The following is a 23,772-nucleotide window of genomic DNA, read 5'->3' as shown; positions in this document are numbered from 1 at the left end:
GATGAAAGAACAGAACAGTAAGGGACCATTGCCTGTCCCACACCTTCCCTCCCAGCAGCGGGAAACTGGTCATGGGTTCACCTGACCCCAGCAGAGGTGACGTGCTCTGGGAAGGAGACTCCTCCACCCAGTAACAGCTCCACTGCCAACACCCCCTGGGGGAATTCTTTCCTTTCCCAGCAGTGGAGCCTCACCTGAGGCTTGCACGGGCCTGGGCAGGGAGGCACAGGGGTGACTGATGCTGCTCCCTGTGCCAGGTAGGAGCACACAGCCCTGCTGTGCACTGAGGGCTCAGTGAGCCAGCAAGAGAAAAAGATGATAACTGCTTCTGTTCCATCTCCTGTTCCTGCCCCTCTCCTTCACATGCCGTGCTGTTAAATCCCGAGGTAGTGGTTGTTATTATTTATAGCTGCCAGTAGCGTGCTGGGAGTTTCACAGAGGAAATACACAGAGTGCCTTCATCCAAAGAGCTCCCAGTGAAGTGTTGGGGGCCAATGGTGCTGCTGCTCTCGGGGGTGATGCATCTCCACTTGGCTGATGTGATTTGACAGCTGGAAGCCACATTCTGATGGCTTTCCTTCTTCCCTGCTTTCTTCATTAAAGGTGCCAGGTTATCTTTGCAAAAGAAGAAAACCTGCTTCCTGACCTCACACACAGAGCAATTTTTTCCCTTACCACCCTCTGCCAAATCGCCTTAACCGTGCCCTGGAGAGGAGAAAGAACAATTTGACACTCTTTGCCCATTCAGGAGGCAGCTTTTCCACTAAGCCTGTGCAGAGAGGCCGTTTGGTGCCAGCTGTAGTGATAGATTTGTGGTTCCTCGCCGTTGCGGTTTCTTATGTAACGCTGTAACTAAAGCTGGCACTTGACAGAATCCGTAGCTCCTGTTCTGGCTCGGCTGCACATGATGCAAGAATAAAGGTGGTAAGGGCGGGTTGATATCTTTATGGGTTTGTCATCCCAACACAAGGCAGCCCAGAGGAATATTTCAGCCTGGGTCTGTCTTTGAAAGATGGGATTTCTCTGAATGCCCCACCAATCCCTAATGTCCTAAATAAATTATTTCAGGAAAGAGGGACTGCCCCATCTGGGAAGTGACACTTGCCTTTGGGATCAGCTCTGCTCCAGACAGGGACTCCCTAAGGACTGCTGCTACATTGGATTCCCAAGTCCAAAGTACCTCTTGGGCAATAAACAGAAGCTGTAGAGAGATCAACCTGTAGATTACAACTTAGCCATGTGCAAGTGTCCCTAAAAAAGTGAACATTAACAGCTGTCCTATTATTATCCAAATAGATACTATTAGAAATTGATATATTTAATCACTCCCAGCCAGGGTGGAATTTGAACTCATGACCTAGAAGTAGTAGCAGAGTTTTCAGCTGCATGAGAAAGAAAAAAAAAAAAAAAAAATAGAAGGTCAAACAGGACTTTTCCTGCTGGGCAAAATAATTTATTGTGGGTGAAACTGTCTCAGATATGTGGTAAATTAGGTTGTGCATTATCTCATGGATAATAACTTCTCTCTGATGTTTGCCTTCTTGTGTGCATCTTTATTTTGGGCTCTAAACAAGATAAGAAGCACCAGAAATCTCCCAGGAATAACAAATGCATTTTCTTTGCTTGATTGAGGAAAGAAATATTGGACAGACATGTGTTATGCAAGAATTTAAAAATAACTCTCTTGTAAAACTTGGAGTGAACCTCAAATACCGCAGAAGTAGCAGAAATGTGTTACCTACCTTTTTATCAGTCAGCCAATACAGCTTTTCTCAGCTACTTTTGCTGAACTATTGGCCTGATCATTTCCTGGGCATTTTATTTTAATATATTTTCCTAGGAAATGCATTCCAAGTCTCTGTTAAATTTGAATCTACACTGAAGCAGGCAAGGATTTGGAAAGAACACTGCAGTGAGACTGAAATACCTGTGTTTTCCTTTTTATATTGTGGGATCCGGTGACAGAAAAGACACAAGTGTGTCCAGGCTATGTTGGACAGTGCCCTGAGCAATCTGGTCTAGTGGAAGGCTTGAAATGAGATGAGTTTTAAAGTCCCTTCTAGCCAGAATCATTCTGGAATTCCATGATTTTACATGTAGCATGGTGTATATTCTGCTGATCCTGCTGCAGGCCCAAGGCACCCATCTTGAGATTGTGTCACCCAAACTTCCCTCAGTCTTTGTGGTCAGGATCTTCTTAAATGAATGATGACATTGGGCATCTCTGTGCTGATATCCCAATTACAGATTTTCCTTTTGTGATAGGAAGAGCAAGGCTGAATGAAAGCTCCTTCTTCTTTTCAAATTGTACCTCAGAGACAGTGCCTGGAATTTGATACCCCAAATTATCAGTCCCTGAAAGCCCAGTGCAGTAAACCAGATCATTTATCCACAGTGGCACAGGATTTTTTTAAACTGTGAGACCAGTTGCAGATGTAATGACAATAGAGGAAATTAGCTCATGATGGGATTTTAGGAAGAGGCTAGTGGAAGTATGTTCAATAATGTTCAGTTATTAAACCATTAGAGATCCCACTGGAGACCAGCCAGTAGGATTTCTCATAATCTGCAGCAGTTTACGGCAAAACACAGAACCCCTGAGGAGGGAAATGACAAAATGTTCCTCTGGAAGAGTTGCCTCATCTCCTCACCCTGTCTGTGCTCTGCTCTGCTCTTGGTGTGACAGCACAGCCCTGTCTGTTATCCCTCCCTCCTCCTGCCTGGACCCCCCAAAATAGGTCTTGGTGATTTGGGATGGTGGATGTGAAACCAGAGAACGCTGCAAACATCTGTGTTCAGTTGGGGCCCAATCTGAGCTCTACTCAAAATGCACAAAGTAACTTCCACTGGCTCCAGGAGCCCTCGGATCAGACACTGTGAGTGTTTGCTCCCATGGCTCTGTTCACCATTTTAGTGGGATTACAGGGAAACAGGAGGGTATTGAGTTCTGAAAATCAGGTCTTGGCTCAGGCCTGTTGAAAAAAATCCAAGAAGTCATGTCTGGATTCGGAGAAGGTGACAAAGATTATTCTGCTAGGCTGACCACCCTAAACTGGGAAGAGACTTGTGCCCAAATACAATGGACTGGCACAGAGACACAGAACCACAGCTGGGACGTGGCTCAGGGTGTCAGAACCAGGCAGAGCTCACAGACAGGCACCATGCAACAGCAGAGCTTCTTCAGGGACAGTGATGGCCTTGGCAGAGCCATCCTGTCCCAGCCTTCCCGCTGCCTGTGTTACTGTTTTCTCCTGCTGCACCGGGAGCACTGTCCTCAGGTGGAGGATACTGCCATCATTCCCTCGAAATCAATGGAGAACTGCTGCCTTCCTCCAGCTGGAAATAGGGTTTTCTGCATTTCATGTCCCCAGTCCTTCCTTCCTCAGCTAAAGCACACCAGCCTCCCCTCCTGCAGTGGCCACATCTGAGCCTCACGCTGAGAAGTGCTCCCATCTCACTCAGGGTCTGAGTGCAGCAGTGAAGAAGAAAAACACAACAGATTTTTTTCCTTCCTTCCCTGATTCTAATAGCAACCAGGTGCTCTGACACTTAACCTGTGTGCTGCCGTGAAATTGCCTGTCTAGTGCAAACACCCATGTGAGGCCCAGGGCCTCCAGGATTTTCTTTATCCCAGGATTTGTAACCTAATCTCAGTGAGATTGTCCATTTATATCAGCCACCTTTAAAATTCATATTTTTGTTGTTGTTAAACATGAGAGGAGAAAATCATCTCTTGACATTGTTTTCTGTTTGTTGGGGATTTTTTTTAAGAATTATCTTTAAGGCCTTAGCTCCAAACTTTGTTTTTTTGCTAAATATGTTAGTTTTCAACTGGTAGCAGGGCAAATGCTTGAAGGATTATGTCAAAGTCTGCAGGAGTTAATAATTGCATATATATCTATAGGTTTACTACTTGTAGAACAGTCCTTGCATGAAAAACAGAGAGAAGCATGTGTAAAAAAAAATGTACAAAGTCAAATGTGTTTAAGGTCCTAAACAGGACCCAGGTTTCAGAGCAGAGGTGCTACAGGCAGACATATAATCCTCCCCAGGGCATCTTGTGCAGACATGGAGCTGCTCTGAGCAGCAAATGCACCTCAGAGGGACAGATGAGCAGCTGAATTGCAGTTTTAATAAAAACTAAATTTTATTGCAGTATAAATAAAACTTAAATTGCAGTTTAAATTGCAGGTTTAGGCCTGCAGTGTTTTGCTGAGTTACTCAAGATTTACACCAATGGAAGCGAGAGCAGATCTGCAGACTAATTGCCTGGTTTGGATTTGTGGTGATTATGAGAGTTGGTGGTGGCTTTGGTTCCTAGAAATATTCCAAGGATTAAAGGATATTTTCCTTTTCTAATACATTGGATCCTTTAACTTCTGACTTCAGTCCCAAACCCGCGGGTTATTGCATGAGTGGGTAAGCTGGTTTAGGTGTTAGTTAAACTTTCTGACACAGCCAGAAGCAAAAGTTGAGTCTGGGCTTCAGAAAGCAGAGTCCTGCTGGTACAGAATGTACCAAGTGTTCAGCTGAGATTATCTGTTCAGGCCATTGGCTGCTCCATCGTTCTTCCTTGGAAACACGCAGTTCAGGTTGAATTTGGGAGCAGAAATCCACCATACAGACCCAAGTCTCCCATCCATTTAGTATTCCAACTATCCTGTCTTCCTGTGCTTGTAAACAAATCTGAAAAAAGCTGGAGGGCACAGAGCAAAGCTGTGGCCCCTGTTTGGTACCTCTCCCCTCAGAGAAAGAGAGAGAGAGAAAAGCCTCTTCAAGGCTGTTTCCTTGGCATTTGTGTCTTCTGAGAGAGTTGTTTTGAGGCCTTTGCACCTGCCATGTTGCTGGGCTTATCCAAACAGGGAGAGCTCGGACCACAGCTGAAATAACAGCCTGGTGCAAGAGCTCGGGATTTTTGACGTCCTTCTTGTGTTTACAGCATCCCGCCCCTCCTCTCTCCCGACTGCAGAGCCAGGCAGGAATTCTCTTCATTATCTTCTGCCGTGCTTCTCATGCCATTTTTATTAAAAAAAGGCAGAGCAAGGGGGAGCATGGGTGAGAGGAAAGAAGAAGAAGAAAACAGTTGTATTTTTGCAGTCAGTGGCAATGAAAGGAAAAGAATAGAAGTTGGGAGCTGATCTGTTTGTGTTGTCCTAAAGTGTCCTCATCCCTCTGGCTTACTCTTCATCAGTTGCTTTTGGAGCACCTGAGGACAGCAAAACCTCTAAACACCATGGTGTTAGTGGGTATTTGAGGTAATTCAGGACCTCGGGAATTGAAACATTCAGAGGCTGTGAGCAGCATGTGGGGACAGACTGGACAGCTCCAGGCTGCGTCTGACAGGGATGGTGCAGACCTTCAGCTCTTCTGTTTGTGGTTGTAATTCAGTCCACTCTGGCAGCTGATCTAAGGCATTGCAATGAGGGAAGATGTGGGGTTGATGCTGTTTGCTGCCAGCAGATTTCCTGTTTTGCTCTGCAAGGCTTCCCTGCTAGAGAACAAGAGCAAAGGTGGCAGTGTTAGAGGGAAACTGGGAAACCCAGTTAGAGGTGTCACAGGCAGAGCAGGGCTCATTCTGGGCTGCAGAGACAGCAAGGAAATGTCATCTTTTGTCTCAAGTCTTTGGTGTCTGTTTAAGGTCAAAGACAGATGGGTCCTTCATGAGGACACTTCAGGTGTAGAATTTGCCTTTTTTACACGACACTGGCTGTGACAACCATAATTTAATTTGGGATGCTTAAGCCTGTGTCATCTTGTCCTTAAATAAAAGGAGCATTATCTGCTTTCATTGCTGTCTGACCATTTGTCTTCTCATAGGGCAGAAGCTGGATTCAGCCTTAAGGATATTTTAAATTCTGTTGGAAACAAGTCTTTGCTGTATAAGAAACCCTCCTGCTGTTATTTGTAGTAGGAAAAACATATATGCCATGGTAGTAGGAAAAGAGGCATGGGATGTTTGCTTTCCCTCAATGCTTTCACTGCATCTCAAGTGTGTCCTCAGATGCTGAAACCCTACAGCGTGCACAGAGCAGATGTGGTTGGGGCAGTGTCAGCCCTTGCAGGTCTGCTGGAACTCAAAGGCATGAGTGTTTCTTCTGTAAATTCAATGATCCTTTAAACCCACCTTGGTCTGAGTAAAAAAACAACTTCCCACAGGTATAACTTTTCCTGTTAAGTTTTCTAGGAACACCCAAAATGAGAGCAGAGGTCCCTCGCCTAGGGGAGAGAGAGAGCAAGATTAACTCAACTGCCCAACCTCCCCAGTAAAAACAGGAAAAGAATTAGAGGGTTCTATATCCCTGACCCTGGATCTGTCACTTGCCACAACAGACAGGGAAGTTGCCCTCCTGGTATTTCACACAGCATGTCCTAATTCCCCCTCTAAGCAGAGGGCTTGAGTCATTGCTTTTTAATAAGACTGCCTCCCCACAGGTGGGAGCTGCAGCAATCAATGTGGCTTACTCAGTTCTAGAAAAGGTCATTATAAGACCATAGATATACATCTGAAGAGTGTTTGTTCACATCCTTGATGTTAAAGATGTTCTTCTCTCTCACTTCCTTAAGCAGCATCTTACGGAGCTGCCGTGTGCTGGGTCCTGCAGCAGAGTGGAAAGTGTCCCTTGTTGCTGTCACTGTGCCACCAGCTCCCAGGGGAGGTGGGAGAGGAATAAATGATCAAAAATCACACTTTTGTCACCACTTGGAGCACAGCTTGCCTTGCTGACATCTCCAGATAGTCTGTACTATTGACTTTGGTATCCTATAACTATAAAGAGGAAATAAACTCTTCCCTTCCCTGTTCTTGCATTCCTTCCTCCCTCCCTCACTATGGGACTGGATTACTGCACATATCATCCTTTTAGCATCCATATTTCTTCAAAATGTGGGCACTGTGAAGGAATGCTAAAACTCTCAGTTGCTGCCAATATGACACATTTACAGTTCAGGAGGATATAAGTATCTCACGTTCCAGCTGTTGAATCGTGAAATGCCACATGCATCTCAGTCAGCTTTTCGTCACTCTTTGTGTGAGGCCAGGGTTAGCTGAATGCATGACGGCTTCAGTTTTGAGTTCCTAAGGTGTTTTTTTGATGTTCCAGTCCAGCCTCATCTCCAGCTCTGCCTGTGTGGTGCTGAAGAGCCCCTCTGGAGCAGACATCCCATTTCTGAGCTCCTCTGGGCACAGCTGGTTTGTTGGTGCTGCCCTGGATGTCACACCCTGGGGCTCCCCTGCTGGCCCCCAATGTAGAGAAGATTGTGAATCTTCAGGTTGCTCAGAAGGGGATTTGGGATGAGGATGGGCAAGATTGGCCCCACTGGAGACTTGATCCCAGGCCTGCCATTGGTCTACAGGGACCACATGTCTCCAGGCACTTGTCTTCCCTTTCTTTTTATTTTAACCTAAGACAAGGATATTGGGGTATCACAAGCATAAATAACTTAATAGCTCTTATTTTTTACCCAAACTGCAGAGGATTAAGGGGAACCAGACTGCAAATAATGTGTAAGGAGCCAGAGATTTAACCTTCTTTTCGGAGAATAAATGTTTAGGGTTTTTTTTGTGTCACTAAATTTGAAGGATCACTTGCCTGTCACAACACAAAGCTCCAAGAGCTTTCCATCTTCGAGCAGGTTGCAGTTGGATATCTCCCCTCCCCGATGTGCAGCAGGTGAGAGGGTTAGAGCACAGTGCCACAAAGCCAGCAGCCAATGTACTCCATGTCCACACAAAGTTTTCCATTCTTAATCCATACAATTAAATAGGCCAGAATTCTCCCCACCAAATAACTTTCATTTCTAATTTTCTGTCTTATTCACCCACGTACACATTCATCTCCAACCACCTCGTAATTCATAACCACTACATTCTCTCTCCTGTTTGATTTGGTTCTAGATTTTCCTTCATTGGATTCTGCAAACTTCCCAACAAATGCAAGCTTTTCCTGTTGTCCCTTTGCTTACATGTGCACACCAATACTTTCCTCCAGTAAAAACCTTGTGCAAGGCACACTCACTGCACATAGCCTGCCCCATCACCTGGAGGCATTGGTGGAAATCACACCAAAAATCAGAATCTGAAAACTCCTGTTTTGCACTCAGGACCATGATCTCAGTGCATCAGAAAGCAGAGTGGCTTTATTTACATTGTAGCTGACCCAATTGTTCATTCATTACTATTTTCAAAATATTGAATTTTTTTTTTTTTTTTTTTGTGGTTAGCAGATCCCCAGTGACAAAATCCACATTTCTGCAAGTGTACTTGTTAATCTTAAATATTGCACAAATGGTTTTGAGATGGTTTTGAGACAGAACTTGAGAAATAACTGCTCTTTAATAATCAAAGCTTGGCTCTGCTTTGATTTCATCAGTATATATGAGGAACCTCCCATCTTAGTAAGTGAATTTATCTGGGAGTGAAATCTAGAGAAAAACCCTCATTATTTTACTACAGTGAGTGTTTGGCCATTTTAGTTACTTCCTATATTTTTATTTTTTTTTCTCCCAGAAAACCAGCTGCTTTAAACAAGTCCCAAGAGGCAGAAGTTTGAAACTTTTCACTTTGATTGAATAAACAGTCTTACCAATATCTGTGTAGGCATCTCCCCAGCCTGTAGGTGAATTAACATACTGTTTGTGCTACATGAACTCTCAAATTTAGCTCATAGGAGCCACAGACTGTTGCTGACAGGAATCAGGTGCAGAAGGAATGAGAAAGCCAGTTCTGTTTTCCTTCCACTGACTTTCACTCCCATTCCACTGCCATGTTAGTAACAAAGAGTCAGATCCCAGTGCTGTTGGCGTGCAATTCATTCAATGCCAGTTATTTTGCAGGCACAGTATCCATGAGAAACAGCTTTGTTGTAAAATATAATGTGGGATATTGGAGTTTAAGTCATGATTGTTAATTTAATGAATGTTGTAAAGAGATACTTATTTCATGAACCTAAAGATTTCAGTAACTCATTGATATCCACTTGAATGGCTTTGCTGCTCTGAGTAGTAGATTTATCTCCTCGTAGTACACACTTCATTAGTAGATGCTTTTTGACCAAGTTCCTGTGACAAAAAGCCATGTATATTGCTGTCAGTAATTGGGGCAATGTGAGTGCAGTGAGCAGAGGACTGGCAGGGTGAGGGAAGAGCTGTGTTGCCTTTCCTGCTCTGCAATTAACCTGATTGATGACTTTGAGCAAATCATTTTGCCTTGGCCACTCCATGGCTTTACAAATTGGCACAATGAGGACAACTGCAATGAGTTTCTTTGAGGAAGGTTTTGAGTCTTGATAGTGTAAAAGAGCTAAACATTTTTATTAGGCTTATATTATTCCCATATTGCATATGAAAAATATTATTCCTCATTTACAGATGCACAAGTTTAAGTAATTATGGCTGCATAAATATGTAACAGTTTGCTAATTCTTTCTGTGAATATTTCGATGCTAATACCTTGATCCGGTGCTATGGTGTGTATCCTATTTTTTGCTCTGGAGGAAACCATCCTTTTAACTCTACTGTTTTAATGCCCATATGTGAAGTGGATAACTTATTTGTCCATCATTGAAATATCCTCAGCTTACACTAATCATTACATTCCCACTGGCTCCAGGTGCAGTTAGATTGAGCTCAGGGCTGCTCAGGAAATAATGAGTATTTATAATAATAATGAATAACAGGGTATTTTGAATTCCTTAAAAGAACTGTGGCACAGATTTGCTGGTGGTGCTGTCCCTGACATGGAGAAGAAATGTCCAAAGCTGAACACAGTGAGGCACAGGGCTGGTTCCTCAGTGTTGAAGTACTGCTGGCTGTACTGTTGGTGATGCTCTCAGTGTTTCCCACATCTCATGGTGAGGGTTGGCTCTGCCATGGTGTCAGTGCAATGCCAACTCTGCAGCAGGTGGAGATGCAAGCAGCAGCTCACCAAAATGCATGGTTTTCATCAGGACATGGTTTAGCTGTCAGGTGTTCAAGAGCTGCACCCATATCAAGTATAGACAAAGGTAGTGCAGATTGTGTTCACAAAAAAATAAGACAACCAACCAAAAATTAATTCCATCAAAACAAGGTAGAAAGGCTGGGAGGAGCTGACTGAACTACACCTTGCTTTTTTGGCAGCCAAACCCTGCTCCAGCCCCTCTTTCCCTGCTGCTGCTGCTGCTGCTGCCTTTGTTGTGTGAATCACCGAGTTTCCTTTTGTCTGGCAGGGAGCTGAGCGACAGGAGCACGTACAGATACCAGGTGGTGGTTGTGTCCGGGACGGAGCAGAGCGAGCCTTCCCCCGCGCTCGTGTACGTCTCCGGCAGTGGGTACTGCGGAGACGGGATTATCCAAATGTAAGTCTGCAGCGAGCAAACAGATAAACGGGGGCACATCTCCTCAGCCAGAATCTGAGATCAGGAAAGAATTGATGACCTCTGATGTCTCCTTAGGTTAGGCTGGCTCTTATCTGGAGATAATGACTCACGTGCTTGATGATTACCGGGATGATGACATTTAATTGTAACGTAGGCCCTTCTCTCCTGGCACCAGGAGATGCAGACAGAGATACAGATAATGGAGTCCAGACAGCAGGATCGATAGGCAAGGACGCTCCGTGCTGTTTATGCTGTTTTCCCATGTATCCATATCTTTATACATGTATATGACATTTCCTACACAGACCTGGAAAAATGCACACAGCCATCACTGCTGTCCTGAGATGTGCTGTCCCATGTGTGTGGCAGCTGGGTAAAACCCTGCCACATGTTGGGGCCAAGTTCCTGGTGCAACCCCTTGTTTGACTGACCAGCAGAGCTGGGATACATTTGGAGGAGGTAGATATGGCCTCTGAGGGAGAGTGCTGGGAATTGCATGTTCTCAATCAGCTCCCCTCTCTCACTAGTCCCCAGGCCACTGAAAATGTAAAACAATCCTTCACAACTATGTTAGAGTTTATTCTTTTACTATGTTGGCCCTTAAGGCTGCTGCTTCAAAGCTTCCTGGCATTAGGTAATTTAATTATTTAAACTATGGAAGTAACAACAAGCAAGTGCTTAATCCAGTCAGTATTATTTGCTTGAAATAATGATGATCAGCTATCACACAGCACAACTTTGTCAGATGATATACCTGGCAGCAAATATTTGCAGGAAGGGCCCAACAGGCAAGAAAAGCAAAGAAAACAATCAAACAACATATGAATCCAGGGCAATCCTGGAAAGAGAGGTGGAGAAAGACAGATTAATTTTGCTTTACATAACTTTTCTGCTACTGTTATGTTTGCACATTCCTCAAACATCACTTGTGGCTTTGCAGCAAGTGTCAAACAATAGCTGAGCTGCCTCAGAAGCGAGCAGGAACCAGACTGTGTCACAGCTTGGTTGGTTGTGGCCCCACTCACAGCTGTGGCAGCCCCTTTCTCATCTGGTTCCCACTCTTCTCCCCACATGCTGCCACAGTCATGTGGGTTGGGATGAGGCAGGACCCTGCCCCCAACACACCTGATCCCTGTTGACTGCTCTCCTCCAAGTGCTGCCACCTGGAATAGCCCAGCTCCAGGCTTTATGCCTTTTTATTCCCATGCTGGAGTCACAGTCTGGCCCTTCCAGATTTAATACAAAGAGTTCCAGAGATTCCTGTTCTCTTTTTCCCCACCTGCTGAGCTACAGCCACACCAGCCTGAAGGAAGTTGCTCATATCCTCATCAGAGAACAGCAAGTGGTATCCACATGTACAGGAGGGAATTGGCCAGGCAAGCCTGTGAACCAGGAATGATGAAAGTCCTCTCTTAAGGAGGAAGGGAGAGGTATTTCAGGGGTGGGCACACAAAGCCACTGTATCAGGGCTTTGGGGCTGTTTGGAGGGGTTGCACAGACCATCAGGTTGATGCTACTTTGCCAGCTGACTGCTTTTTGCATGTGTGTGCCCTGCCTGCAGAGAACTGGGGGAAGAATGCGATGACATGAACAAGATAAACGGCGATGGCTGTTCCCTGTTCTGCCTGCAGGAGTTGTCCTTTAATTGCATCGGTAAGTCTGGCTCACAGCCCTTCGACCCACGGTGGGCAACAGCTCTGTGCAGAGTGCAAGGGAAAAACCAGCAGTACTTTCAGCATTTCCAGCTGAAGAGTTGTCATGGGAGAGAGGAAAGAAGGTGGAATTTGTAGGTTTGAAAGGTGAACATATCTTCCCAGCTTCTGGTCATTTTGATGGGAAATTGGTTCTGCTGGCTTTGAAACAGCCCAGGACTTAGGGCTAAGTCAGCCATTGTGGGACTGATCCAAAGCCCATTGAAGTCAGTGGGTGGTTTTCCACTGGCTTCAATAGGCTTTAGATCTGACTACGTGAGAAGACATGAACTGATTTTTTCTGGTAAACAGGAGGAGGAGTGAAAGGGGAAGGGACTGAGACCAGAAGCAAGTCCAGCTGAGGTCACACCTCCTTTGAGTTGCAAATCAATATCTGAGGATCAAAGGTCTGGCTAATCCCCTTTCTCAGAGGTGAAAACTACTTAATCAGATTTCATTTGCAGGCCTGGTTTGCTCTGATTAGCAAAACCTGTAAGCACAAAGGCCGGAAGATGCTCGAGCTATCGGGGCTGCAGTTGCAAGCTTTACATATTTATTAAACTCTCTAGGAATGCTGGGGACAGAGAAGGGAAATGGAGACCAATTTGCACTGCACCTTCGGTGGAGTAGCCCCATGTTGTGGAGTTGCTTTTTCCACCCAGGGGTCTGTGAGGTCTGGGAAAGAACAAAACATGCAGAGCTTCAGGAACCAAAGTTAATGTTTGTAAAGCGTCAGATTTTTCTCAAGACATTTTATGAGATTCCTCATCTGGACTGCCCAAGCAAACACTCTGTCCCATGTAGTGATCCCATGCCTTCAGCTTAGGGCATCAGTCCTCAGCACATAATGTAATGTTGGCAAGTCTGAAATTTGCTCCTTTTGGCAATTTGACCATTATCTCTTGTGCCTGGAACAATGTGGAATGGACCTCACAGGCACCATGTTTGCCTTGGGTGGTAAACTGGGGACTGCTTGGCTCATCAGAACAACTACATTTTTACTCCAGCATCCCACACTGTGAGACTTGAAAACTGATTTGGTAATGTACTTATTTACATATGTAAATAGTTCCATTGAAATCAGGCATATTTATGGTTGCGACTAATTGTGACAAGTGGTGGTCTTGAAGTTACATTTGTGTTTCTTGCTGCCTTAGAGCCTCGAGCACTGAAAGATTTTAGTCATAATATTTTGAAAGTGGGATAAACACTTACGCAAATGTTTTGGGTTCCCCGGACATCAGGCGTGGTGTGAGGCCGGTTCCAGCAAAGGTTTGGGCTGGTGCTGGATGATTGTGTGTGTCACCCTGCTCAAGAACAGGGCTGAATTCCTTGGTCCAGGTCTGTGCTTTGACCACATCCCAGTGTTACAATAGCACATGACCCAGGTCCTCCCGTGTCCATCGGTTTTCCATGAAACCAGGTGATGTAGGCTTGGTGGGAGCTGCAAAATGCTCCAAGTAAGTCGAAGGACAGGAGTAAAAGTGGAGTGTTCCAAGCCTTGAACTACACACTGGTGTCCTTCCAGGGGTGTGCAAGAGTCTGCTTTATGCCTTTGTACATAAAATCATGGAATTGGTTATGTTGGGAAAACCTTTAGGATCGTGTAGTCCAGTTGTATCATCCACCCACCATCATCCAACCATTCATCCCCCATCCAACTCCAGGAGCAGCAACAGGGCTTCCTGAGAGTGTGGGACCAAGCTGACAACAGTCTGACTAGAAAATGAAGCAACTAAAACATACAGAATTTTCTACTCCATGACAGAGGAAGTGGGTTTTCAGATTTGCTTGTGTTGGAAAGGAGAGGGGAATTCCAGGGGCAAAAAAAGTTGTTTGTTTGTCACGGGCTTTGAAAGTTGTGGTTTGCACAGATCCTGGATTACAAAACAAATGATATCAAGTTGCTTGTGAAATATTGAATATAGGGACTCAGATGAATCAAATTAGCTGAATCAAAGGGAAGGTGCGGGAACAGAGACCTTACAAATGTTTGGTTGTGTGACTTTACAGTTGTGCTGGTGTGACTGCTGTGGTGGTGATGGGCTCAGTGCTTGTGCAGGGTCTGTGAGGGCAGCCCCACTGCTGTTTTCAGGCAAACACTGCCTTCAGATCTCCAGGCCAGGTTCAGAGGAGCTGATACCTGTGAAACACATCCTGTTGGCTCTTGTGGTAGATGGACCACCATGAATTATGACCCCAAGAGCTTAGGAGACACTGCTAGTTTGTCTTTCAGACAAATGAGCAGTGCTGATTTATACTCTGCTTGGTATATCAAGCATTAAAATCTCACCAGAAAATATAAAGATGTTGGGGAAGTGAGTGGCTGTACATATTACATAATAAATAATAGTAAAAAAGAACAGAAATTCAGCATTCTCCACAATATAACGATATCAGACCTAATCCACTGCCTTAAGCTGAACAAAAATCTTCTTTGATATTGGTGAGGTGTTTTCCTGGAAAATACAGAATTCTTGGGTCCTCATTTGAGTAGCACAGAAAAATAAGTGTAATTTATTTCCATGTTTACAAGGCTAACACATGTTATAATCCTGTAGAACAACAAGCAGTTATTTCAGAGAGTGTTATTTTTTCAGTGATGTTTTTGTTGTATTATGTAGCTCTTTAGAGCCCCGGGAATCACTCCCCTTCACCAAAGAATTCAGTGAGCCTCAAACACATGTTCAGAGGCTTTGCTGAATCGGGGGCCTCGGGGTTTGATCTTGCAAATGCTTTCTTCCAGGCATGTTTCTGAACTACCACAAGGCATTCTTTAGACTTCAGCAAATCTAACCACAACAGTGAATGCAATGCTTGTCACAAATTGTCTGCAGGATTGGGTCCCACGTGGCTGGAAAGAACCACTAAACATTTTGTTTGCTAAAGACGGGGCTGAAGGGGCGTCGTGGGCGGGTTCCAGAGGAGGAGGTTTGATAGCAAAGCCCAAGTGGGCTCCTGCCTCCTTCCTAAAGCAGAGACCACGCAAGTCACCTCGCTTGGTAGGAGAGAAATACAACAGAGCCCGCAAGCACCACCAGGCTTTAGATTCAGAGCCATGAATCACAGAATAATTTAGGTTCAGAGGAGTCTCTGGAGGTCTCTGGCCCAAGGAGGGCCAACTTCAAAGTTAGAGCCAGCTTCAAAGTTGGAGCATGTTGCTCAGGGTCATGTTCAGCTGCGTTCTGGATATTTCCAGGGATGGAGGCAGCCTGTTTGCAGGTGTCCCTTTGCCTCTCTCCCTCCCTTTGCCTTTTAGGATCATGGCATTTATGGGCTTTTTTAAATTGGTCCAACTTTCCTTTGGCTAAATGGCACAAGGCTCTCAAGACACTTTGCGCTAGTGCCTGTAATAAACTTAAACTTCTTTTTATTTTTTGTCGTGCTTTTGTTTTTCCTCCTTCTTTCCTCTCTAATCAGATAACAGTGGATCAATCTGCTCTGCCAGGGAGGAGGGGTGTGGGGGAAGGAAGGCGGGAGGCAGGGAAGAAAACTGTGTGGTCTCACTGTCAGGCTGTCCTGGCCTTCTCCGAGCACAAAGCCGAGTAACAGAAAACAGAAAAGATTAATAGCGTTTTCTTCCTGCAACATGCTGAAGAGCGACAGTGAGATTAATTAATTAATTAATGGAAGCATCTGGCAGTGCTCCGTTTTTTTAAGTTCTGCAGCAGTCTCGTCCTTCCCCATCGTAAAATTTATCATCTCTACCTTTCCCCCCTCCCCACACAGCCACTTCACGTAGTGCATTTTGCGTATTTTTATCTCTTCCACGCAGAATTCCGTCTCACGGGGAAAGTTTCACTTTGCCTTTTGATTTGTATGAGACAGGTGATTCAAAGCCATGTCCGTGTGACTGATGAACCCCTCTCCTACCTCTGGGCTGCTTTCCTTTCACCTTGCTCCTGATTACTCCCAGGATAACTGATTTTTGCGGTTACCGCGGATCTCAGCCAAGTTCAACCCGACGTGTCCTGTGTAAAACAGACCCCATTTGTAAGAGTTATGATTCGCAGTGCTGGGAACCCGGGGCTTAGCACTTGATCCATTCCCAGCGGAGTGTTGAGAAATGGGTGTCTGAGGCCCAGCTGAGCACCTTGTCCTTGGCGTGCACTCTCCCACACACCAACACTGCGCACCCAGATATATGTGGGACATTGAAAAAGAGCCCGGCTTTCATTTGCATTCCTTTTGTGGAGTGGGATGTGCATTATGCATTGATTTAGCTCACCAGTGCTGAAGAAAGAGAAGGATATAATAAAAAAGATGCAGAGATCAATAAAAAGGGAGGGAGGGGGAGAGAAAGTAATATGAAAAGAGATGAGTAAAGACTGATAGACACATTGAAACACAGCTGGGAAGTAGCTCCAGAACTTCTATCTCCCCTTAAGTTTGCCAGGTAATTTATGGGGTTTTCAGTCACATCTTATTGGTGTTATTATTGCAATACTTTATCTCCTTTGCTTATAAGGGACTCTTGACTAAAGCCTTTTTACAGCAAAACAGGGCAGCACTTCCACTGACTTCCAGATGGGAGTGGTCACCCTGAAGAACGGGAATGTTTCAGGTTAGACACACATCTCAGTGGTGTGTGGGATCAGGGCCTCAGGGATATAAAATACAAAGAAAAGACAGAGCTAAAGCAAAGAGAAAATAAATATATCTAGCTCTTGAATTTACCACCAATTTCTGGCATGCTTGGAACATTAGTCACCAGTGGTTGTTCAGGGAGAAATATGATTTTAATTTGACAATGATCCTTAAACACCTTTTCTTTTGCTCCTGCTTGGCCCCAAATGTTTTTCTGCTACCTTACAAATCTGGATCTGTCTTCCTCCTCCTCAGAGGCCTCTCCCTCCAGCTGTGAGCCTTACCTTTGTGGGAGCTCTATCCTTTACCTCTCCCATTATCCATAAATTAAGCATAGCACTTTCCCCTAATCTTATTGTTTGGCGGGCTGCATTGCATTCAGGGAAATGATTAATATTCATGAGCTTGCTATCTCTGTTTGGTGCATAATCCTCTGGGGAAATTGCAGTGTTAAATGAGTGACACAAACCTAATTTTATATGTCTTTTCTTTCCTTTCTTTCTTTTTCCTTTTTTCCCTTTCTGACAGAGAAGTAATGTGCTTAAAATAAATTGATGGATGACCATCCATATTCATTGTGGGCATGCTTTGAGAGCGCTCCCATCCTCTCCCCCTCCCTTCCTCATACTACTGCACATGAACACAGCTTTGGCTGCCCAAACCGTGGCCCCATGCAGCAGCTAATGGTGATTTTGCCTTCTTTCACCAGCATTAAATAGGCCTTGGCTGACCCTGCCAGGGGCTTTCAGTAGAACAACAGCATGGGAGAAACAGAGCCACCTTGCAAGAGAAACTCAGCATCTCCCAGGGCATCAATAAGGTGAAAGCATTGACCAAGGAGCTTGGGAAAGAGTGTTGCTGTTGTTAAAGCAGCTGAAGTTCTATAGCAGAATTTCATGGCAAATAGTCATGAATTTACTGGCCAGGGTTATTCAGATGATATTTGTGTGACTCCTTCAGCTTAAGGCAAATACTTTGAAGCTGACTGTTTCCTGCAGCTCGCGGGAGTGTGGCTACATGTTCTGAAATGTCTAAGCAGTCATTTGGCAAGTTAGTAATCACAGCATCCTCGTAAAGTCTCTTAAAGTGATTTTCAGACTGTCATCATTAATAGTGCAATCCTAGGAAGGCCAGCCGAGCCACAGAGCAGAGAGAGCAGACATCTTGGGCAGCAAAATACAAAGGACAGATGCTTTTTTGTGGGGGAGAATGTGGGCTGGAGTGGTATTTGGCTGCATTTTTCCCTAGGCCAGTGACTCCAACCCAGCTCAATCCAGCTTTAGTTTTCAGGACACAGATACAATGAGAGTCCAGCAGAATTACTCCTCTGCTTGTTGCATCCCTCACACATTACTCTCTGTGGATCCACACACTGCCATCCTCAGAGCATCCTCTGTGACTCAACAGCAACTGTGCTCACAGGATGAGGCTGAGCACAAGACCTTCCTTTGCAGTAACATCCAACCACATGCACAAACAAGCACTTTGTTTTCCCTGGGAAGGGGCACCTCTGGGTTTTTACTCTTGTGCTCCTCCTCCCAAACAACTGTGCCAGGTGTCTCAAAGGGCCATGCTGGCCACCTTTCTCATGGTCATAATGGTTATTCCCTTGTGTGACAGAAATCTCCAGACTTTCACTTGAACAGTTTCCAAGTTAAGCTGATAAATCTGCGTAATGTCAAAACGTCTCCTTGGCACTGCTTTATCCAACCATCCAGGGAGGGAAAGGAGGTGAGGTGAGAAGAGAACATATGTGTAAGTGCTCTTACAACAATATCTGGTTGCCAGGGTGGAGATGGCTGTGTTAGGTGCTGTTGGCCATGCCTGGTTGCCAGTTTTGGGAATGGCTGTGTTAGGTCCTGTTGGCCATGCCTGGCTGCCAGGAGGATGAGAATGGCTGTTTTGGGTTCTGTTGGCCATGCCTTGTTACCAGGGTTGGGGATGGCTCTGTTAGGTCCTGTTGGCCGTGCCTGGTTGCCAGGAGGATGAGAATGGTTGTGTTGGGTCCTGTTGGCCATGCCTGGTTGCCAGGGCTGGCGATGGCCACTTTGGCAGTGATAGCTCAGACAAGGTCTTGCTACCACTGCCAGCCACGGGAAGTATCCTTTCTCTTAAGTGACAAAGACTCATGTTCTTGGAGGTGAAATATCAAATTTCAGTGCCGGGCTCTGTGAGGGAATTGTAATTGTATCTGTCTGCAGCAGGCAGATCAATTGCATAATTCTGGTGCTCCGACTGCTATATCATAGCGAGGAGCCGAGTCCCACCACACAAAGAAAGCCAGTCACACCCAGGAATGCATTTCCACGAGGCAGCTGAATTACCAGGGAGCCACACTCTGCAAAGGCATTATCCCTGCCTGCTCTGCTCAGGAGATGCTCAGACATGATTGTCATATTCCACGGAAAAAAAGCCTCCTGTGAGGCCCCTGGATGTTCCGCAGAAGATTGCAACACCCACGCCGCCTTCATTTCCAAGGTGTCTGTTTTATTTCATTGAAGGAAGACGTCACCATTTATTGATATGCGACTTTATTCAGAAAGGTCTGCCCAAGCTCCGTGTAATGGTTTTCCTCCTTTCAATTGGAACATCCAGGAAGGAAAGTAACTCTTGAATATTTTACTGTAGCAGGAAATATCTCTGTCTCTGCCTTCTTCAATATTAAAGAAGAGATTAGCAGATATCCTGGAAGCAGGCCATGTTATTCACTCTCTTCCCACTGAAGCCAAAGGTGAAACTCCCATAGAAATAAATGGAGCAGGTTCTATGGTCACTCAGCCGCCAAGTTCATGTGATCTACAGTGGAATTATTTCCCCTTTTGTGATAGAAACCTCTGGATACATTTCTTCTCCTCTGTGTGAACATAAACACCAGTGCTGGAGATGCCGATTAAGTGACGTGTTGGTAAAACCCTGCTTCTGCAGAAGCTGCTGACTTTGGTGAGCCTGGGGTTTGCTGTGTCTAAAGGTCTGCACACCTCTGGACAGACCTTTCAGGGGTTAAAATGCAAATCTTGTTCTGTTCCAAGAATTCGTTACTCTGAGACAATGCTTCTGCGTTTTTGTCCCCCGTTTTTTTTTAACTTTTGTTTTTTTTTCTGGACAAATAGTTATGTGGCATGAGGCTTGTTATAGTTGGAAACATCCCTAAGTAAATAGCTGAGCTTAAAAATGCTCCTTTTTTTTTGTCTGGCCTTTTAAGAAAATGGTAGTTACTGCACAAAAGGAGAGTATGCCGATGCCAATCACTGCGTCCTGACTGAAAACAGGAAGCTGCCCCCAGTGTCTGTCCCCAGCACTTTGTCGACCCTGCTTGGACATTCAAAGCCTCGTTTGAGGATGTGCCTTATGCTATGACTTGGATTTCTTTACCCCTCTTTCTTCTTTATTCCATGAGGTGGAAGGCTGCCTATCACAGATATCCTGCATGTCTGCTTGCTGGCCTCTATCAGGCTTCACTCATTTTGCTGTTGATTTTCTAGCTTCTCCTCAAACTAAAGGTAATGGGGAGTTACCTGCTTATGTGGTACATACTTCCCAGTGCTCACTAAACCACCTCTGTTATCTCGGACATTTTTTCATTTCTGAACCCGAGAAGAAGAATCTGTATTTCAGTACAAAAAGCTGCCTCTTGCACTGTGCTCAGGCAGCTTAGGAAGCAAGGAGAGATGGAGTTTGCATCATTTTCTGGTGCAACGCACAAGAGCCCCAAGACTATTTTGGATCTTAAAGCCTGATTTCAGGAGTTAGCAAAGCAGGTCTTGTCAATTTGTTTCCTCAAGTCACACTTCTCCAGGTTGATGCTGCCACAGAGTCTCCTTCAGGGTTTCCCAGATGTCACAGAAATTTTGCTGAACTGGAGGCAGCCTTTTCCCAAAACAAGGGCAAGACAAGAACTTTGGTTTGACCCTAATGTTTTTCTGCCTTCAGTAAGAACTTTCTAAGGAAAAAGGAGCTTGGGCTGTCTGAATGAAAATGTGTTTCCTGAGTTCAGCTCAGCATCCTCCAGCATCTGTTGTCAATCCCCCAGAGACGCTCTCTCCTGCTGCCAGGTGCTATGCCTGCAGACATTTTACTGTTCTAGATTTAACCTGGATTTCCAGGCAACTGCTTTTTAATTTTTTGAAGTATTTTTTTCCTTGAAGACAAATCAAATATCCCTTATGTTCCCTTCCTCCTTATCTCCTTCAAATCAGATTCATCTTTGGAGTGTGAAGTCCATGGTGTTGATAAGCACAGTTCATGGTGCAGGTCAATCACTGTCCTCATCACCAGGTCTTGAGAGCCTCTGGACCTCTGTGGAGACAAAAATTAGCTCATGTTGCCAAGGCCACAGATGCATTTAGTGTCACAGTAGTTAAGAAGAGAACAGAAAAAACATTTTGCATCATTAGAGGAATAAAGCCATTAGTTATTTATTCCTAGAAATACGCCACTCCTGACACTGTCCTCTCTGGCTCTGAGCCTCAGGATTTTATGAATATAATGGAGCTCTGTTCCCACCATTGAAGAAAGGGAAAAGCCTGCTAGTTCTAATTTTGTGAGGGCAGTTGTAGGAAGAAACAATCTGGTTGTTCTTTGCTTTGCCCATGAAAATGTAAAGCTCAACAGGTAACCTGCCAGTCATCCAAGACCACCAGAAGAATCTGGAGTCAGAGCTGGTGCTCAACACCTGAAGGAAGAACCTCTGCTAACTTTTGGCAGCTCACACAGTAATGCACCACATCTGGCTTTTGAAGGTTGGTGCCCTCATCCATGTTTGGGAAGGATTTAATGACAATCCCCTGTTTGCCATCACTCAGAACTGGGAAGCTCATGGGCAGGAAAGGTCTCCCCCTCCTCTCCCCAGCACTCCCCTCACTGCAGAGCACTGCACACTGTGTGATGAGTCAATAATGAGACCGACTGATCTTCCTTAAAAGTGACCAGGGTTGTGAAGCCAGTTTCCCTCATCATTTTTCAAAGCACATGAAGGCAAGTGGGTGCCTCATGTCTCAGCTTCTGTGCAGAGTGTTGTCCCATAGATGTGCTGGCTTTCCAGGGCCAGCACATCCCCAGGGCTCATGACAGGACTTGGTTAATCATTTAGGCAGCCCCCATTTAATTCAGACATCTCAGGCTCTCCATTTGGTTCCTCCCTCGGGTTTTGCAGGCTCTAAGCAGACAGATTTATTGGGGTCTTAGGCTTAATCAGGAACAAATTAGCCTCTGTTAGGATCACACACTGTCCTGGATCACAGCTATTCAAAGGCTGCTTTCCCCTCCACGTGAGTATGAATTAAGTCATCGGGCTGAAGTAGGCCTTGAGTATTCTTTTATCCCAAACACATGATCTTATCAGAAGCCCATTACATTTATCATCACATTAGGAGGGAGCATTTGGAGCCAGTGCAGGAGTTTGTTGCTCTATAAACATTGTGCTTGCTTCAGTGCCTGTCGTGAAAAGAAGTCAGAGCTTTGGGAAGGCCGGGGAACACTGTCTAAATGCATGTGCCTAAACTTAGGCTGAGTTTGTGGGCATGTGTTTGCTTGGGGGGTGGCTGAGTCGGGGATGTGTAAAGGGAGCACCCATGCGTTTGTGTGTCAGTGCTTCTGTCAGTGTGGGTGTGCAGCAGGGCTGTGATGTGTCACTGTACCTGTGCAGATCTGACTGTGCATGTGTTTATAGGCTGAAGGTCAGATCTTTTTAATACAGTAGGTATTTTCCTTTCTTCACCACCCTCCCCCAGCTTTTACAGAAATAAGCCACTTTTCATTAAATTACAAAGAAGCACTTTTTTTTTTCAAAAAGTGCATATTTTCATCTGTTTGGCATTTGTTTTTGAAGATTTTTGATTGCTGACTTCAGTCTTTTTAGGTCTGAATATTTCTCAGAGATTTCTGTTGGGTCTCTCACTCAAACTGGGACATAGTGGGTAAACCAATTACTTTTATCCTACTGTTCTGAGACCTGACTTATGCCTTGATGTGGGAGAGGAGCAGAATTAGAGATACAAAAGGATAAGGTGAGGGAACCAAGGGTTTGTCTCCATGGCCATCACAGTGACATTCTCATTCCACCCGTTCCTTGAGCTGGCCAGACACAGGGCACGGCTCTCCCAGGGATGAATGAGCCCCATGGGGGTAGCACTGCTGGGTTGCCTTAGGGCCCATCAGCACATCCACCCAGACACCCCAGGAGCCACTGTCATCTCTTGTCTGAGAAACACTCCCCCACGCCTTCCTCCCAGCTCTTTGAGGGGTGGGGTATATGTTTGGTGGCTCCCAGACAAAGAAAGATGTTCAGATGTGACATGTAAGGGCAAGAAATTTGGCCACCCTGGGAGTCTTCATTCAGGACTGCACTCATACAGCTGAAACACTTCCAGACTTGTGCTCCTTTTCACCAGCTCAGAGCTCTGGCCTGACAAATGCACAGTTCCCTACATTTATCCACATACACAAGTTGTCCACAGAGATTGTGATGAAATCAAACCATAATGATGTTTTTCCCTGATAGACTTATCCATTCTTTCAAAGCCACTCTCTCTTAAAGACCTGGAATATTGCACAGGAGGAAAAGGAGTGAAAGTCATTAAAAAATTGAATAGCAATAAACTGATTTTTCTGGCTCATGATGGTATTTCACTGTGTAAACCAGGAGAAAAAAAATAAACAGGGGATTTAGTAGATTGGAAGTAGCTCAAAACTGAGCAGTCCTTGGATTTTCTGACACCTAGCTCATGATAGTTCAATGCTACCAATAGGATTCTCCTTAGGGATCCTTTCCATCAGTCCAGCTAGCAGCTCTGGCTAATTTCCTACTGTTTTTTCAACAGGCTTATTTGCCAGACAAAAATACAACAGGCTGTCAGAACTGGATACCTCTGGGGACTGGCAATGATAATACAATACAAAATAGGATACCAACAGGTCAAAGGTTTCCATTTCACAGAGTACTCTAATGACTGAAAGTCATTATTGCTATGCAGTCTGTTTGAAAAGAGTAGATGGATCTCAGTTCAGTTTTTAATGGGCCAGTGTTACAGAAACAACCTCAAAAATTTGGCATCTTTGTTGGCAGTCTCATTAGAGAAGCCACAGAATAAATGGGCAAGGATAATAAAGTCTCCTGCTGCTTTTGATCCTTTCAGGTCAAA

General features: G+C 45.0%; 1 protein-coding gene across 1 annotated transcript in view; it reads left to right on the top strand.

Moving 5' to 3' along the window:
- The window catches only part of PAPPA (pappalysin 1), a 175,918-nt gene that overhangs the window by 79,886 nt on the left and 72,260 nt on the right, over positions 1–23,772 (top strand). Inside the window, exons 8-9 of the mRNA XM_056505346.1 lie at positions 10,206–10,334; positions 11,917–12,008. Of these exons, the coding sequence (XP_056361321.1) occupies positions 10,206–10,334; positions 11,917–12,008 (221 nt within the window). The remainder of the gene's footprint in view (positions 1–10,205; positions 10,335–11,916; positions 12,009–23,772) is intronic.

The sequence above is a fragment of the Oenanthe melanoleuca genome, chromosome 17 (genome assembly GCF_029582105.1).
Source record: "Oenanthe melanoleuca isolate GR-GAL-2019-014 chromosome 17, OMel1.0, whole genome shotgun sequence".
Lineage (NCBI taxonomy): Eukaryota > Metazoa > Chordata > Aves > Passeriformes > Muscicapidae > Oenanthe > Oenanthe melanoleuca.
Note: the sequence above shows the minus strand (reverse complement) of the source record. Positions and strands in the feature narration are given on the sequence as shown.